General features: G+C 39.9%; 2 protein-coding genes across 2 annotated transcripts in view; both read right to left on the bottom strand.

The window, feature by feature from the left end:
• Nucleotides 1-5,172: 5,172 nt before the first annotated feature.
• Nucleotides 5,173-15,418, bottom strand: plp2b (proteolipid protein 2b). The gene is made up of 5 exons (XM_020611908.1): nucleotides 14,938-15,418; nucleotides 9,180-9,335; nucleotides 8,309-8,407; nucleotides 6,845-6,941; nucleotides 5,173-6,717 (listed from the first exon to the last, which is right to left on the bottom strand). Exons 1-5 carry the CDS (start codon nucleotides 15,034-15,036, stop codon nucleotides 6,704-6,706), a joined length of 465 nt encoding a protein of 154 aa, XP_020467564.1. The 5' UTR covers nucleotides 15,037-15,418; the 3' UTR covers nucleotides 5,173-6,703.
• Nucleotides 15,419-16,292: 874 nt separating this feature from the next.
• The window catches only part of LOC109966717 (synaptophysin-like), a 13,681-nt gene continuing 10,322 nt past the window's right edge, over nucleotides 16,293-19,651 (bottom strand). The window contains exon 7 of the mRNA XM_020611799.1: nucleotides 16,293-18,312. The gene's annotated coding sequence lies outside the window, so the exon portion shown is untranslated. The remainder of the gene's footprint in view (nucleotides 18,313-19,651) is intronic.

Genomic DNA, 19,651 nt, shown 5'->3' with positions numbered 1-19,651 from the left:
GACGTTTCTCTGCTATACTAACCTCCCCATGACACAGCGCTGCTGTTGTCATTACACCTTCTCTGCCCTGTGTGGTCAAAATACAGTCTGTAAATTAGCCCTGCCTGCCAGCTTATGTGCTTGTTTTGGTATCATTAGTGACCTAGCATGGTCACGATTTTACCTTTGTATTGAATTAATATGATTTTATTTATAATTCGATCTGTTTTATGTAATGTTAGTGCTTTGCGTAACATTAGCAGTAACCGGAGCATTGTATTGTATTGCCAAATTTATTCATTAGTCAGCTAACGCTAGCTTCAGACTGGAGGCTGCATCTTGTACAGTTTGTTAAAACCAGGCACCCGCAGTTTATGTCCTTGCTAGGGAACCGGACGTGATGAGAGGGGCAAAGAGTGGTTAGGAGTATGTTTGGTTTTAACCTCACTAGGCTGTCTAGGCTGAAAAGACATTAAGGAAAGTAGCTTTAATGCTGTGGTGCAGGAGAGGTTTAACATTAACAGGACAGGTCAGGCACTTTGCTGCCTTGGCATTTGGAGTAGATGTACCTCTCCTCACTGGACAAGATCAGATAGACATCCTACAGGCTAGCTGTCTCAAACCCCACCCACCCCAGCACAACACCTCTTGTTTCCCTTACTGTTTATGCATCACTGCTTCCTGCTTCCTGAGATCAACTCAGCAATATTTAACAACTGGGTGGGTTTACCAGATGCAAATGGAATTTTCTTGGTCAAATGGAGATTTTATTGATGGCAGCACTAGTTAGCATGGAAGATCGTTTCACATGCCTCTAGCCATAGGTGTACTAACAGTGGTTCTGTTCCAAGACAGTATGACAGCGAGCCAGCATGCACAATACAAGGACCCTGAAACTGAAGCAGCTAAATGGAATTCAGGCACATTTTTTATATGTCCAGACACAGTAGACAGCCTCGATCACTGGCTACCATCCCAGGTTTGGTGCACAATGTCACACTGCAACAGCTCAAAAACACAACAAACAAAAATAGCTGTATAAAGGATGCATGAGTTTTGTCATGTTGCAGTGGTCCTGCACACTAGAAAATGAAGCTAAAGTGTTTCTTGTTGAATCTGGTTAATTTTCTGACTGTATCTACCTTACTGCTAATTGGCAAAAGTGTTTGAGCAGCTTGCTTTCTCTACACCTGTGCATCTATTTAACAGCCATAGGATGAACATTTCAATCTAATTGGGCTAATGTTGGCTACCACTGTGCATTAAGCATCATCATCATAACAAGCATCAGCTTGAAGAATTCTGCAAGTATAGGACCTGATGATCTGACAATGTGAATGGGAGATCAGTGCTTCATATGGCGCCCAATATTGTTCTAGGTGTGACCTTCTGACTGTAAACATATGTAGCTTTCTAATCTCAAATCCTGTCTTATAATGTAATGTAATGTATAAAGCAGCCTAAATAAAAGTGCTTTTATGAAAATGTTTAAGCTGTCTTGTGGTAGAACAAAGGCCTTAAAATGTATTTTTTATTTATGACCTGACTTGACTTATTTTAGCCTGTTAACACTGGAAAATAGGCACTGATTAAATTACATTTGTTATAACTATTGTAGCTCTCAAATAATACTGAACCTAAGCTAGGGATAAATAATGCAGTCCCTGAAATACTGCAAATCTTACTGTAATGATGGCCAAAGAAGTACTGTACAGACATTCATTATTCATTTCAATCAGCCACAAGAATTAAATACACAAATTATATAATTTAATTGAAAAGCAGCTGCTAGAAAAAGCATATAAGTGAAATCTCAGGTGATATATAATCTTATATCATAACACAGGCTCTAAATCAATATATTTCCTGCTCTGCCTCCCCCTAATCTACAATTAATGTTAAGAGAACATACATGCATTTTATAAATGTGTTAAAGACTTGCTCTTGAAAACACCTGCATTGTAATATGACTCTAAATTAGCTTTTAGTGCTGATGTAATTGAGTGTGTTGCATAAAATATTCATGATTTCATTAATACTTGAATGTAGTAATTGTCTGTGTAAGGTGAGATCAGATGGCCCGAGTGTTAAATACTGTTAAAGCACTTGCATACAAATGTTTCACATATAAACTGCAAAGTTTGTTACTGTATACTGACGACTGTACAGTATATACAAACCATAAACTATATTTATTTATATACAGTCTAAACAAAGTTAAGCCAAGTTCAGAAAAAGTTATAGAGTCTGATTTGCTCCTGCATTAAGAATTAGTGTGGTATTTACTAAATCTGGATTCACAGTCACTGTCTGGATATATTCCAGGTGTGCCGCAGAGCCAGATGTTTCATGGCCACACAGCTGTTAGTCTGGTCGCAAAACAAGCTTGGTTTGGTCAGTAACCTGGAAATATTGGCTGTGTTAGGGCAAAATTCCAGCTAGAACCTAATTTAACAGCGCATCATTTGTTGTCACAATGAAAACCTGACAAAGGTAATAGACATGTTCAGATACGAGCTACCACATCCCAACCTGCTCAGGTACAAATCTGTGACGTAGTCTGACCCCCTCCTGACTACACCTGGGGCACCGAAATCACTCAAGAAACAAAGAATGTACTTTGGGGATATGGTACAATAAAATGGCATAACAATTTAGTGTAAGAGTAAGAAAAAACGTGGACTTATTAATTATTCGTTTTTACAAAAAACAATTCACCGACACAAAAGCCAGGTGGAGGTGGGACAAAGTTCCGCTCGGGCTGTTTTCTCTGTTGGTCTTTACATTACAGCTTCGTTTCAGGTCTACTAATACAGCAGAGCAGCGAACGGTTTCAACCCCTTAATATAATGCCGGAGTGTGTTTGTTAACCAAGGTGTTTATTAATATGTTGTTAAAGTTATTAAGAAGTAAATGTAAAAACCGTCACTTACCGAGCGATTCGACCGTCGCTTTTTAGACCCGCGCAGGAACATAGCAGTTATAAACACAAAGCGGTTCCCAGGTGAACAAACAGAAGAGATACGACAATGTGTGAATGTTTAAAATTACACAGAGAGTCTTAAACTACATAGTGTTGCTCTCAAAGTGCTCCGGACTCCTCAATCCGCCGTAACTACCCAACTACTTTGGCAACTTCACTGATAAGTTAGCGAGCTGGAAAAACGCGACTTCCGGCTACGTTTTCAAATTAAAAGAAACAGCACCACCTGTGTTAAACATCCCCGAGCAGAGGCTAAATAAAGGCCACAAGAAATAGGCCACACGTTTATTCAATACAGAAAATAGCTCACTGGCAAATATATTTATTGACAAACTCTCTTAATTTAAACTCACACCGTTCCTGCTTTTATCTTGAAGGTGTGGTGGCTTGACATCCTGACAGCACTAGTTAACTTGAAGAAGCTCTAACTTTATCTCATAGATGTTACTACAGCCAGCAAACTGTCCCAAAGTTTGGTCTAAATTACACCTCCTCCTCAAGGAAGCTGCTCGCTGTACATACTCATTCCGTTTTACAAATCACGCCTACGCGTGTTAATTTGTCTAATGTTTATTTGTCCATCTGCAAAGTCGGTTTCAGATTGTTATGGGAGGAGTCGGAGATTGTAGCACAAATCCTTGAATAAATACACACACTTTCCCCTTTACCGAGAAAGATAGAAGTGGTCATCCAGTATTACTATGTTAGTCTGTAACACTATGACTCCAAACAAACGGATAATAATTCCGCCGCAGGCCTTTAAAATGGCATGGGTAATACAATGGTTAGGCCTCTGCAAATCTCAGATTGCAAAGAGGGGGGCAGCATGTTTATCCACTACAGAAGCGGTTCATATGAGATTAGAGATCACAGATGCAGGCTGCACCTGATCAACAAAAATCATTGCAGGGATTATGTACAAGCACGGATCGTATCTGAACACCGAGAGCCTGATGAGAGAATGGCAGTTGCTCCATCTAGTAATGGGACAGGAGCTCTTTTCAATTCAACGATAATTTGGATGAGTAGCAGTGTGCTGCCATCTAGCGGCCATCAGACAGAATGCAAGTTAGGGCCCCAACTATAGCTAATAAAAAAATGCTCAAGTACTTGTTGAAGAAAGCTGTATTTAAGCATCTGTAGTACAGTATGTAGTAGCACCAGTGTACAATGTAAACTACAGTACAAAACATGGTTTCTTTGGTGTAACAATGGCTTTTATTTCCCAAAGCGTGGTTGCTTTGAAATATTTTCTGAATTACAAACAGCAGAACTTTTTACACCATGTTAGAACAAAGGCAGTTTTACTAACCACCAAAGGGCTGAGGAGACAATTAGAGGAAATAATAAAATTGTGGTATCATAAAATTCCAAATATATTTGATTTCTTTTTATCTGCTTCACTATAGGAGAACTTGTACATAAAAAACATGACCCAAATAAACTGGACTAAAACTGTATAAAAATTGCTGCACCTTAAAAATGTGTTATAAATGTAAGGGAAAAAAAACCTGAGCAAGAATCGAAGTAGATAGGTAGAACTGGTTGGATGATACTGTTAATAGATGTCTATGGCTCCTAATGATGCAGGCTAAACCAATTAGTTATAAAACTAGCCTAAAAATTGCTTATCAGTAGGCAACGACAGTAGGCCACTGCAAATGTTTAGAATACAGGAATGAAATGTGAATACAGTAAAGAAACTGGTTAAGTTGAACAAGACTTTAAGGCACTTTAACACACAGGGAGTGTTCTACAGAACATTGTTTAAATAATAGAGAAGGAAATGTTAAACCCATGGAGAAACATCGCTGAAGATGCCAAATTCTAACTCATCAAAACCTTAATTATGATGTTAAACAATTTATAACACATCCATTCATGAGTCAGTTACTTCTTATGTCCAAATGTAACAGTTACTATTTACTACAGCAGTCCATTAACAACAGGCATGTATTACACAAGCTGCTTGATGACATCAACCAAAGTTTTACGCTACCAGTCAAAAGTCTGGGGTCACCCCCATTTTTCCAGCAGTTCAAGTCCATTCAGTAACCTTCATGGTACAAAGCTAAACTGCTTTGGTAAAAAAAAAAAAAAAAAGTCTCTAAAGACTAAAAAATTATGTACATTTCATACAGAACAGGCCTTTTTTGGTGACTATGTACTAGGTTGACTTTAGGGCTACACCCGACTAAGTCGGCTGCAAAAGAGTGACAGGAACATATTTCTGAGTATTTATAAATCGATAAAGGACAGTTTGCATATAATGCAAGATTTAAACCGCAACCTTTTTAAATTTATGACATATAATGTCAGGCTGCCATATGGATTTGTTGGAATAACGAGACAGGCAGCACACGTGTATTCCTGTTGAAACAAAGCTCTTATAGGCAGTTCTTTCTTCTGAGACATGGTTATATCACAGTGTACCAACAAGCTGTTTTTCTTTTCAGTTAACCATAGGGCATGTTGTTACGTTTGATGTGTGCCAACTTGCACTGCTAAAGAATACATACTTATGATTCCCTTGTCTTATAATTCCTCATTGAAATGTCTTCCCAGTGCATTTTTGCTAGCTTCCTGGTCCCGTTCAGACGGATGCATGTTGCAGAAACATAAGATAAATGGTTGTGCGCTACACTACAAACCCGATGCACCTATAGCAGCAGCAGTTTGCTAAATAGTGCTGTTGGACCTTATACATCCATGCATCGCACAGTGTCACCGTTGAAGTAGGTATCCCCCCCAGACCACGGGGGTAAGTACTGAGCAAACTGCTGCTTGGCACACCAAAATGAGGAGATGACAAACTAACGGGGGCTGGGGCTGCTTTCTATTGTAATGCACACTGGCTAACAAAAAATAAAAACAAAGGTTCGCCTATAAGAGTCTCAGTCAACTCGACTAATGATTCGAGTAGTCGACTTTTAGGGGGCAGCCCTAGTTAACTTATGTATTCTCTGCCACAAGGAAAGGAAATGAAGTCTTGACAACTGATGCAAAAAGTTCCTACAGGTGTCCCAACTTTTGATGATTACTTATGATAACAAATTCTATCTGTACAAAGGCAGTGCTGGAAAAGACTGTTACTACTCCCTGCGAAGCATCATTTGGTAAAAGGTGACTAACAAAGGCAGTCAGACCTTTTCAAGATTTCAGGAAAAAAGGCTGTGTACAAGAAATTAACCAGTCGGATTCAAATGCTGGAGGGGCAGCACAGTGTCCAGGCTTTCCTGATGAAGAGTAAAAGCAAAGCTACCTACAAGTGCAACGAACCTGTGGGAACGTCTGCAGCAGTGCTGTCTGTCTCAGCAACATTTGATTTAATTCATACAAAGAATTCCACCAGTGAATTACACCAATAACAACTGGAAAAGTGGAGGTGCTCTCAAATTTTTGACCGGTTGGGTACATTGCCTGTTATTTCCCTTTTTAATCAGTGGTACATTGAGGTTGGTGGCAAGGTTTGTGAAAGTAATTCCTCATGCAGTAGACAGTACTGTCTGACATGCAGACACAGATGTACAGTACCACTCACTCTGGCTATGTCTCCCTCCTCTCAAATGTGTCCCTAAAACAAATCTCTCAACTGTTCACACATACAGTGGTCTTGAATAAAATGTGACCTGTTCATTTCACTGTCTATAATCCTCTGCGCTCCACTCTTCTGTTAACCTCTGCACAGCTGTCCTCACGTTCTGCTCCAGTCTTGACAGAGGTATACATGTCTTGGAGTGTTTAAACGGTGTCATCTGTATAAAAAAAAGTAAGAGATTGGAGAAAAACACTCACTCTGTGTATTACATCAGACAGAGTATTGTCATATAGAGCATGTTTTGGGAGCTCTATGAAAACAAGGCGTGTATCCGTTGCTCTCACCGGTAGGAGCTCCCGTGTGCTGCCTAGTGCTCTTGATTTGCATGAAGATGGTGTAGGTGTCATAGGCAAACAAGATACCAGCGATCAAACCAAATACCTAGGAAACAGCAACAGAGAATCAGAATCACAAAAATAATAATAATCACATGCACTGGTCAGTTAAAACTACACTTGGTGGAAATATGTGAAAATACTATACTGCAGTCATAACACACCTCTTATACGTTACCCAACAAAAGCTAAATACAGACTACTGATCTACAGGAATCTGTAGTCTGTTCTGCTCACACCACAAGACATGTTTAGCCCCAGACTGCTGTCATGTTGTATGACAGGGTACAAAGCTACACAGCTGATCTCAGCTAAGGTGTATTGATTACAAGATGATTCCACTGATTCCCACAGGAGAAATGACTTTCATACTCAACAGAGAGGTTCGGAAACCATCTGTGGGGAAAATCTGATGACATAACATGAGCTATCGCTACAAGCAGTGACATGAAACGTTAATGTTCCATCGCATGGAAACACTGTCAAAACATCCTAAAATCGCTTGATGTTCTGATGCCCTTATTTCTGATTGAATCAATCCCTTTCCGTGGCGGCTCGCTGTCTCGTGGGAGCTCTGGCGTTCGCTGTGTGCTTGATACCCACAATGGCACACACCAATTAACATGAATCATTTTAAGATCTTTATGACACCAATTTTTCCATGCAAATTGAAATTATTTTATAACTTGAGGCCTTTTCTGAAATCAGTGTTTAAAGACCTGCAAACACCCTTCTTCAGTATTCCAGAGATGTCACCCGTCTCAGCACCAGCTTCACTTTAACCTGCTGCTCTCAGAACTCTTTGTCCACCGGCTGCAGTTGGCTTGTGTATATTTTGTAAGTCTCGATGTGCAGGTCGCTCCATCTCGTTTTCATTTCCTGTGAAGTCGTTTAATGACTTGTAGGACATTAATGCTATAATTAGTGGCTGTGTGCCATGCTACTTTAATTTGGTTCTGTGACTGCGCTTTCAGTTTACCATGCGCTCTTCCCTGCTTTTTCCCCTGTGTCACTCGTCTCCAAGGTGCTGCAACCACAAGCGCTTCCTGTTTTTGGCTACGATAAAATCAGACATGTTAGAAAATTTGAGCCAGCTCACGACGAGATGAAGATAAGCCTAGAACTAGAAGACCCACTGTGACAGACTTCTGTCTCAAATTTAAGAGAACTGTCTGGCACATAAAAATTGTGCTCTGCACTAGACCTAAAAAGGAAGGATGTATGAGATGGCATAAGTGAGACAATGATAATACCGCCATCCCACACTGGGGTTTCACTTTCCGCATCTATAACACCTCTGATGCAAAGATATGGGTAAATGGTTGTCAAAACAAACAGCAAACTTGCATGTTTAAATATTCAGTTTCAGTATTCAGTTGCGCACTCAGGCCGAGTCACAGCAGCTTAACTGACCCCTCCTGCGATTCGAGCGCCATCCCCGGCTCCTCCGATGACACAGATCAGAGAAGTGATGATGTAAAGAGCAGCACCAATGCCAGCACGGAAAAGGTCCTGCACAAAAGAGGGAAGCAGAAAATGAAGCATTGTGCAACTATGCATGTGCATGTGTTCTTGTACTTGCCACATAGTGACAACCACATAAGTATTTTTTGCTAGAGAGCGAGGACATTTTGGCTGGTCCTCACTTTGTGAAACACCCTTTTGTGGGTTAATACTTAGTTTTAGGGTTTGGGTTAGGCCTAGGGTAAGGTGTTAGGGTAAGGGGCTAGGGGATGAGCGTCCTTATAAAGACAGAAGTGTGTGAGTGTGTGTGCGCTTTCTAGTGTTAAGACATCAGTTTCCCACAGAATTACATTCTAATTGTAGCGGTAGATCAGGGTCATGTGTTCATAATTTTTTTTTAAATTAAATATAGTAATGCTATAGTGCTGTTCATCTGACTTGTCCTGATCAGCTTTCCCGTGTGTTTTTTTTTGTATTTCCCTGGACTGAGGAGGCAAACATTCAGCATATGAGTTTATCAACTAGCATTAACTTTAACCACTTGCAGAGCAGTTCGTACACATCCAGCATGCTAATCTCAGCAATAGCTGTATTCTAACATTAGCTTAGCTAGCCTAATAACATATTAGAAGAGTTAGATCATGGTTGTCATGTGTCTGTGTGTGGGAGACAGAAACAGAGCGGAGAACAAACGGGCTGAGCGAATACCTGTGCTACACACAGCACTACGCTGAGATGAGTTCCTATCTTAAATCAATGTGTGGCAGCCCACCACAGATGAATCAATGTATGGGAAACACTGGACGTGCAGAGCACTTACACTCCAGACCCAGTTGATCACTTGGATCTGCTTATCCAGCTCCATCATGAAGATGACGAAGAAGACTATAGCGAAGATCATCTCGCAGATGGCCACAGCAGAGTAGCCTCCGTACCGAGACGCAGCATAGCAGATGATGATGATGAAACTGATGAGCTATAATAAGAGGGAAAGGGGGAGTTGGGGAAAAATCAACAGAGGGAGGATAATGATTGTGAAGATAGCCCAGAATATTTTAGGATTATAACAGAACAATAAGAGATGCTGCTTAAATCCCTCCCCTCCATTAGACTTTGCCGTTACCACTGGTCATCTCTGCTCAGAAACAGAAAGACAGTAAAACATTCCAGGAATGACAAGTTTCATTTACACCTCTATTCAATAACATGACAAAAACATTCTACACAAAAATACTATTAAAGTGAGGCAAGCAGATGGATTATAATGTGCTCTGCAGGTCTGTCATCCTATTACATGCTGCTTTCATCTTAGATTTACAGCCACCGCTTGTTCCATCAAGATCATATTCTTCCATATGAGGGAAAAAGTGCACGTGCATTCTTCTCAGTCCATTCCCCTGAAATGCTGCCAATATGAAGAAGCCATAAATTTAGGCTGCCCACGGCCCAGAAACAGTATCACCCTTTTATTCAATACCTCCATTGTTGGTGATGTGTGGGTGGATGCTTTCACACAACATGGACATCTGACAGCTCTGAGAGGAGTGGAGACTTTCAGAAGCCTTTTTAAGTTAGCTTAAAGACGCTGAGTAGCATTAGTTGTATTGTCCTTTTCATTATTTCTACAAGACAAATACACATTAATTCTTTTGCATTTCACAAAATGTGCAAAACTGACAAAAGAATAGTGAAAAGGTGCACTAAAACAGTGCACAAAACTTTATTATACACTTAGACCAATAAAATCTGTCAATATTAGCTTATGGCAAATATGTCAGTGTCGGTCTACTGTACATACTGTAAGTAGCAAAACACCGCAATGTGAAAATAACCTATTAAATTAGGTTTTGAGGTCATTCACAAATAGTGTAGCCGTAACATAATTTATCCATCAGAGAAGCTGATGTTTTTAACTAACATGCCCTGCTCAATATGTATCTTCAAAAAAAAAAAGGACAAAAACTAATTTGTATCACGACTGTTTATGTGCTAATATAAAGAAATGACTATCTGCCAGTATCCATTAAGAGGAACCACATATATGGATATACATATAATGACATATTTTCCTCAAAAATCCATTATCAGCCTATATTTTATTGTATAGTTTGCTTTAAAACTGTGGCAGACTCCACAACCACACTAATACTGAGACTTGTGGCCCACCTACACGTCAGCATTTTAATTTTTCTATCTTTGAAATTTCATCGTCTATATTTATTCCAACCGAATCCTTATTTTCAGTCTTATTATAATTTCTTGTACACTTGACTTTTTAGCACAGATTCAGGAGTGTGCGACCCTGTATTTCACTACATATGGTCTTTTATATAAGTTCTAATTAAGGTTATAATGAAATTACAAACTCTTTGGTCATATACATATCAAAATATGGCAAATATATATATACTGTATATACAAAATTTCACAGACATAATAATCACTTACTGAATCAATTGGACTCTGATTTGACATGCATCTAAAAAAAGGAAAAGCACATCTTGCACATTGCAACGTTTTATTCTCAGACACTGACATCTCGGTGACCAGTGTCAAATCGCTGCAGTCTATAAGAGACACAAATGATGTAACAGACTCGACGCCAGCCCTACATCTGTCACTGCTGCCTCCCCTCCCCTCACCCACAACTGTTACACAAACGCGCAGCCAGATGCATCAGTAGTTCATGTGTTCTTGAGACAGGCACAGGCTGCCTCTGTAGAGTAGCGGGGCGGCCGAAGCCAAGGTCCAGCACAAAAGGGGCTCTATTCAGAGCCAGAGCAGCGACTACTGAGCAGGCCCTCACACAGAGAAACACCCATTACACAAGAGTCTCTCTGAACAAGAAAGGCTCTGAGATGTTGACACCTTTATGTTTTCCACACAGCGGCAGATCTGTTCGCACGGGGCAGCTTTCAAAGTCCCCAGTTAGAATCTGTTCACACTTTTAAACTGACTGGAGGGAAACTGTAGTGAACGTTTGTCTAATTATAGTAAGCAGCAACATGAGCGCCAAGAGCTAGTCCATGGTACAGACACATACCAAACAGCAACAGTTGCTAAGGAAGTCATTTACATCTTGGGGCATGTTCAGCATTATGCTGTGGCTTACTGAACTGTAAACTGTGCACATTCAGAGGAAAATGAAGTTTCATCACCTTTCTTGCTCATCATCTAGTCATAGTCTCTCTTTTACACAGCTTGCTTCCTCCACCATACTCTGCTACCACATCTTCTGATTAAGATTTTTTCTTAAAGGAGAAAGGAAAAGGTGGTTTCCAGTCATAAGACAATGCGGCCACACCAGATCCATAATATTAATAGCAAGGTGAGGCATTAGCTCAGTGCGTGACTCATCCTGCCTTATTGGCTGAATGGTGCTACAGGACAAACTGAAGTGTGCAATACATGGGTGTGTGAATGCCACCTATATGCTGTTCTGCAGCTTCAGACATGTTTTGTTATGGCCATACCTTTGACAGACACAGCAAAGGAAATAATAATAACTACAAAATGACTCTTGGCAGCTTATGGAAAGCCTACTGTAAAACATGCTGACAATGTACAGAGTCAAGTCTGCATGAAAATGACATTTTAGTTTACCAGCTGACAAATCTGAACCTTGTTAATCCTGCCACCATATATAAATTAGACTGTACATAATGAGAAATAATGTTGTTGGTCTCCTGTTTTGCTCCCACAGCCCTATTCCTGCCCTGTAAACTATTTCTGACATTCACATTCACAGATGACTTCCTTTACAGTTAATCAATACTGCAATACAACCCATGTGTTGTCCTGTAGCACCATTCAGCCAATAAGGCAGGATGAGTCACGCACTGAGCTAATGCCTCACCTTGCTATTAATATTATGGATCTGGTGTGGCCGCATTGTCTTATGACTGGAAACCACCTTTTCCTTTCTCCTTTAAGAAAAAATCTTAATCCCCACTCAAATCATGAGTGGGAAAGGAAGCAACAAACTACTAAGTGTATCCGCTGAAGCGTGAGGCTTGCACACCAGAGATGTGTGCTAAGCAATACACATTCTTTGTTCCCAAACTTCACACACAGCATGGAATTTCCATTACCACTGAAAAAATAATAAAAGAAAAAACTGTGGGTGGCCCACTGACCACCTCCATTTGACAGCCTGCTTTATAATGAGCTTATTGTCAGTGACACAAGGTGCCTTGCTTTTATAAACAGGGGGAGTAATAACACAGTAGTACAGGTACACTTTCTGTAAGCTACAGTGAGATATGTGATACTGCACTGCAGGAGCTTGGTTGAGAAGCTGACAAAAAACATGCATGGTGGTGGAAGAAGTGTTAACAATATTTATTTATGCAGCCATATGCACACTATAAAAAGCAAGTAAAAGCCTTGCAGCCAAAATCAGATTTAAGTAAAGAGGTATTCACAAGAAAATGTGTTTCAAGTATGAAAAGTAAACAATGCAGAATGTCTTATTATATTACTGGCTCATTATTGTATGTGGTACTTTCATGTTAGAGTCGGTCAAGGTCTCCAAGACATATATTAATATGGAGAGGTGTGCGCTCTGACCCTGACTCACTGAACAGCCTTGTAGCAGTGCACAGCTATTCCCTGCCAAAGAATGTGAGTGAGCCTCACCCTTTCAACCAATCACATGAGGCCGATGTCAGAGGTGTGAGCACAGGACAGTAAATCAGAGTGAAGGCACTTCTTTGACATTTTAGTCTTTTTACAAAAATCTAAAAAATGTCTAAAAGCTGCTGTGTGGTAGGATGCAAAGGTATAGGTTTGATAGGTGCCAAACAAACAAACAAAAAAAGAACTTTTAAGAGGATAAACGTGAGGCGTTAGCAGGACTTTTAAGAGGATAAACGTGAGGCGTTTGCAGGTAGAGCAGGAGTAGCTTGCTAACACACAGCTAACATTCTAACAGATAACTGTGCTAAGCTAATGTCGTTAGCTAAGGCTCCAGGAAACAAACCAAGATGCCTTCCGCACACAGTGTCAGGAGTAGCTTGCTAACACACAGCTAACATTCTAACAGATAACTGTGCTAAGCTAATGTCGTTAGCTAAGGCTCCAGGAAACACACCAAGATGCCTTCCGCACACAGTGTCAGGATCCCTGTTTCTTCGTCGTTTCTGGTATTGCCTCACATCTTATCCACTTCTGTTTTCTTAAAGTGTTGAGTTTGTTCGGCAGCTTTTAAAACTTTAACTCTGGGTTCTTTGCCTTGTTGTAAGTGCATTCTACCACACAGTTACTTTGAGGCATTTTTCATTTTTTTGTCAGATGCCTTCCCCCAGTACAAAGTAATTGGAGGGTGAGGAATTGTTCCCCCGGTGGACGTGGTTTTCAGAGTATGACACATTGTGCCGTCTCCATGAGGCGCCAAGCTGGTAGCTGCTGAAAGATGGCACACTCACATGCTAGCAAGCTCCCAGTTTCTGCATTAGCTGAGACAGAGAACACCGGGTGAAGGGCTGAGCTGAGCGTAATAGGATAGGAAAGTGTGGGAGCAGCAGAGTGGTTTGTATTTTGTATTTCTCATACTAGCACGAGCTCGAGTTCCAGATGTAGCATAAAATAGCTATTTTATGAACTGTTTGTTGGTGTAATTTACAACAATGCATCATATTTTAGAAGCGTAACACATATTTTGTATGTAAATTCTTAGTCTGTAAATGTAATATTACATTTTCCTTTAAAACGTAGTGGAGTAGAAGTACATGAGTCACAAGTACCTCAACATTTTATCCACAAACGCAGTGCTTTACACCACTGAAGATGAAGAACTTGTGTAGACAGTTTGAGGCCAAAGTGACTCATATGCCACTTTCACCGCTGTGAAATGCAAACACAGGCGATCATGTGCAAACGGCAGCCCAGGACAGTATAAATGAAAAGTGCTTCCCAGAAAGGAAATGGTTTTACAATTCAACAACTTACTCAATATTAAGGCTGAGTTGTTGCTCTGATTCCTCTATTCCCAACCTCTGTAGATAACTATATTCCTGTTAGCTATAGCCAGATGTGCAGTTACATAATGTTTTTTTTTTTTTTTTAAAGAAATCCCCATAGAAAAGCAACGTAAGTTGCATTTGTTCTCCACCACATGTGGGCTACTCATTCTCTGCCTACAAGTAGTATGCAGCCCGGGGTAACGAGCAGACTACCTGTCACTGGGCTGACCCATATGACCTTTGACCTGCTACAGACACTAAGCATTTGGCTTTTTGGTGTCAAATGAGAAAGTGAGGAAGCCACAAGTAACAGGTGGAAACCATTAACCTCTGGTCATGGTCTCTCTATACCCAGACCGCATGCTTGCCATTCAACGCTGAACGGACTGCCCCCCCAAAATGAGACGATTTCTAAAAGACAAATCAAATAAAAGTGAATTAAAAAAATCATTAACAATACATGTAAGCCACTTTAACCCAAACACTGGTTAGTTACAGACTACGTGCGCACTACGGTCAACACAGTTGCGTAAGCAGCTGCAGCCACTCGTAGCAGAGCGACACTGTAAATGTTTTCCAAGTTAGACGTTTTCCTGCCCAAGTCGGTGAACTTACTATTTCTGCAGCGAGGATGAGCCCTTTCTGAGTCTTCACGTAACTTTTTAGCTTCTCCACGCAGTTGGCAGCAGAGCTGGACGTGTTTGTATCAGCCATTCTACAACTAAGTAACTAACTTATTACACTGAGATCGTGCTCGGTAGATTCTTATCGCCAGAAAATGACGAACAGCGTTTGAATAAGCAAACTTGTCTTGAGCGTCGACGGAAATATATATTTTACTGCCTCAGTACTGACGGCTATCCCACACCTGTTCCCCGACTAAAGCTAGGTTTTCCACCTCTGAATGAAGTTCCGCATGAAAAGTAGTCTTCGTGAAATACTGTGGTTAAGCTGTCGCGACGGTAGCAGCCCTGCTGAGAGTTTGCTCTCTATCCGAGGAGGGAGGGAATAGCGGAGGAGCCGACAGTTGGGCGTTGGCTTCCACTTCTCCGTGGCGGGGTGGCTGCTGTGGGCGCGCGCTGGCACCGCTGGACTCAGGTTGTCTTCACGTGCCCCTCGGAAACTCCATGACCCGCAAGACGTTTTGCAAAATCTCAGCTTTGTTTACTCGTTTTAAAAATGAATATTATTATTAGAAGCTGGTATTGGCGCTTTACTTGAGTCAAGGATCTTCTACCACTATCAGCTGAAAAGTATAATTAGACTATAAATAAAGTGAGTAAAAACTATCATTATGCAGAATAGCCCTTTTTAGAGTTTTATATAATTATTCACTTATGTTACTGAAACATTATCCAGGAAGCCCCAACTCTGAAAGAGTTAGAAATGGTAGGTAGGTGTGTAAGGTCAGCATGGTGCCTTGCAGGCTGTATAAAATTGCTCCAGATGTGTTACCGTTTTTGTGGATACTCATTAGGGTAACATGGAGGAAGCAACTTACTCCTAGGTCTTGGAGAAAAGGACTGATGCTTATTCCTAAGGAGAAGGATGCTGATGTTGGTATGTTGATGATTTCCTTTAGTGCAGTGGCACAGAGCTTGTGTCCCTACCAAGAAAGAACTAAGCTTATAGACATCTTTGTGCAGAAAGCTAACCAAGATAATTTCCCACAGCCAGCCTGAAAAGTTATTTCAGTGTCATCACAAACACAGGCCAGCTACAGCAGTACCACTGTAGAACTTTCTTTACAACTGTGCCATCATCAAATAGACCGAGCCCATTTCAGCTGCTGTCTGTAGATTATAGCACATTTTATTGTATGGTGTTTACTTATAAAGTACATTTCTGTTACATCATATTAATAAAACTGATTGTGAATATTTCAAAAACATACTTTTAGTAAACCCAGTTCAATCAAGCAAACCAAAAAAAGACAAGTCATATGAACAGAAGTACTCATTTTAACCTTCAACAGAATAATTTGAAGTTTATTTCATTTTGTTTCACATGGATCCCATATATTAAGAGTACATCAGAATTCTGGAGGGTCTTGGATATCTTTTTTCTCTGACTTATCATAGATACTAATATGAATACATCATACACAATAAACACAGCACTATCCAAAGGTGTAGAGAGTATCACAAGACATTATTCACCACTAACAACAGAGTATATTTCATTTGAGCATATTTATAAGAGCTACAGTGAACGAGAGAAAGAGGGGAAACAACAGAAGTCTGGGAACTACTTTAGAGGAAGAGAGAAAGCCAGATACTTCTACAATGCCTGAATCAAAGAACCCTGATTAAAAAACAAGAGTGAATCCAAGTCTGTGTAATAGATCGATATACTGGAGATGGACATCTGGAAGCAAAACTACACACACCAAGACACATCTCTTACCATTTGGCAAACACAGTCTCATATCTGCAAACAGAGGATTGGCTGTAACACAGGTGTATTTATACCTAGAAAGAAGCTATTGCAGCACTTTCTTTGTGTTTTGAGTGGAATAGAGCAGAGCTGCTGCAGCCTACGTGCTGTGCAGTAAACATGATGCTGGATCAAACATACCAGAGTATGTGATCTAACACTTTCCTGCAGCTTTAAGCTTCAGTCTCTCAAACAAGTTTAGGAATGCTTTAGGACATAAGGAATAAGATGCATGCAGTAAATTTGCATGCCTTCAGAACGAGAAGAGATAAAGGAGTGAGGATGCAGGAGAGTAAATATGACTACGTGTTTGCCACAGCATAACCAAGGTCTTTAAAGTGTAGTATACTTAATTCTCATTTGCCTACAGTTCATATTAAGGTGAATATCTGTGTCACTGATTACAATGTGTTAGAAACACCTGTTAAAAAACTATATAACTCTGTCTTGCAACTTTCTGGACCACATAAAAGGCGATGGAAAACCTGATGACAAAATTTGTTTGATGCCATTACATAAATCCAAACAAATAAACAAAAAATGCTGCTAAAACTGTTGTTCACTGCCCAAACTTTCATACTGATAGCACACTACAGCGGTTTCTGAACCCATACAGCATCTATGAGATGCCCCCACGCTCACTAATTGGCTTAACCATATCATATGCAACTTTATTTTACTGTGTATGTCAGGATTTAAAATATTTTGTGTATTACAGTACAAGAGATCATTTTCTCGACAGTGGTGATGAAAAAAAAAAAGAATATAAAGACTGACACACAACTCACTGTTATCACGTGTTCACTGCTCCTACGAGACATTAGTCTTTTTCTACTCAGTGTTTACATCAATAATTCTCTTCTGTTTTCTATAACACATTTTCAGCAGCCTTCATTCTGTTTCTTAAAATATTATAAAAGATGTTCATATATTCTGACAGGAATAAATAAAAACATCAATGTAGTATATGAAATTTAAGGGGATCGAAGGGCAAAGGTTAAACTACATGAGCTTCTGAACAGAACCAAAATAGACCGAATAACTCTGTGCTCAACATTTGTTGTATAACAACTAATATGGAGTGCAAAATTATTCAACTGTGTACATACGTATAGTCCTATATATCAACATGTCGCTATTTACACAGCACAGACAAATACATTCTCCCAAGTTAAATATTAGTACAATTTTTTCATAAATGTAAGTCTTTTCCATTGCAAGATTTCTCTTAAATGTTCATCAGCTAATGTTTTGGTATTTGTATTCAAGTGTTTCTCGTATAACCAAACAGACAATCCTCTGTTGTCTTCTACAGTTAAATACATCACGAGAATAAACATCATGTTACAGCAAAAGACCCATTTCCCCCATCCCACCCTCACCCCCATGTCCTGCTCCCCAGTGGTGTTTCCCCATCCCTGCGCCCCACCGGTGTCTGCCCTCCATGTCTCCCTCCCTCTGCCTGTCAACTCACAGATACACAAACAGACAAACAGAGGAGTGTGGAAATGCAGATGGTGGTCGAGAGCCACACTCCAAAAGCACAAGGTGGCCCTGGAGGGAGGAAAAAGGAAGAGAAGCGAGAGATGAAGAAGTTAAATATTAACCAAATGCATGATCACATGAACTACATGTTGAATATATATATATATATACAAAACTATGGTTCAAATATCAAGAGATAATATTGAAATGACATTAGAAGTTGGCAACTCTTCTGTGATGACATTCCATAAATGTTAAGTAACCAAAAATTATGATGCATTTATTTAAAAACATTTGTAAAATATATTACATGTTAGCATGTATAATGTTTAAAAGTTCAAAGTTGTAGAAGTTATTACAACATCACACTCCTGAACATAAACATGTGCTGTGTCAGTGAATAATCACCGCCATCATATTTCTATTTGTCAGTAAAATAGAAACATGGGTTGTTTTTAAAGGGTAGGTTGGTATTTATCCAAGTTTATATTGAAATACTTAGTGGATGGGACATGAGCCAAACTAAAAACTCAAAGTACAAATCAGATACACTTTCCCCAGAGGTGATTTCTGTGGTTTTTGGTAGATATTATGCTGATGTGTGTACAAGTGGTCATTTTTCCGGAAATATGTTTTTAAAAAGTTATTTGATGACATAAAAAGAGTTGTATTCCAGTTGATTTGACAGCTTTGACTGCCGGCCCGATGCTGTCACTTCATTCCTGATCGCTACTGCGCAGAATCTGGCTGCAAAAGAGCAAGATGGTAGCCGCCATGTTCATGAAATTTTGGCTTCACTTTTGCATAGTGGAGGCAAATGGTGACACCATGTCCATCATGCACACTGTATGTCACTGGAAGCAACATTACAGGAGCAGGGACAGTGAACCAAAACAGTAAAGCTGAGGGCTGGAGAGCTAAACAATGCAAAGGAGCTTCAGGTGACAATTCTCTGCAGTTTCATTACTATGAGTGATTTTTACATTGTCACATTGTTTTCACATTGTCATTTGATACAGTGCTGCTATAGAAATGCTGACTAAAATCTCTTGAAGTTCAGCTGACAATACTACTGTTTCAGCAGTCTGAAAAATGCAAATCAAGTCAGTATCTTCCAAAGTTACATTCCTCTTGTATTTGCCCAGACAGTGTTTCCAGGGATAGTAACACAAAAGAGGGAATTTCTTAAAAAAAAAAAAAAAAAGACTATCTTTGAAAGAGATCCTGTTGGCAAACTCGGGCTGTTAAAGATTTTGTCTCCTAGCTCTCACACTGGATTCACATTAGGAAGGAACAATTAGAGTTACTAGAGTAACTCTTTCAATGTACACATGGGCTAAATTATAGTAAATATTAATTCCTTTGGATCTGTGAGCACATCAGTGAGGACCTCACTTGGACACTTAAC

This window comes from Monopterus albus, unplaced genomic scaffold, assembly GCF_001952655.1.
Source record: "Monopterus albus unplaced genomic scaffold, M_albus_1.0 scaffold118.1, whole genome shotgun sequence".
Lineage (NCBI taxonomy): Eukaryota > Metazoa > Chordata > Actinopteri > Synbranchiformes > Synbranchidae > Monopterus > Monopterus albus.
This window is presented reverse-complemented; position numbering and strand designations above follow the sequence as displayed.

Excerpts from the sequence above, each read along its gene's own strand:
- plp2b (XM_020611908.1), bottom strand. The coding sequence starts at position 15,036 with ATGGCTGATACAAACACGTCCAGCTCTGCTGCCAACTGCGTGGAGAAG. Across the intron at positions 8,408-9,179 it reads TGATCAACTGGGTCTGGAGT|GACCTTTTCCGTGCTGGCAT; the intron begins GTAAGTGCTCTG and ends TCTTTTGTGCAG. Across the intron at positions 6,942-8,308 it reads GCGCTCGAATCGCAGGAGGG|GTATTTGGTTTGATCGCTGG; the intron begins GTCAGTTAAGCT and ends GCTGTTTCCTAG.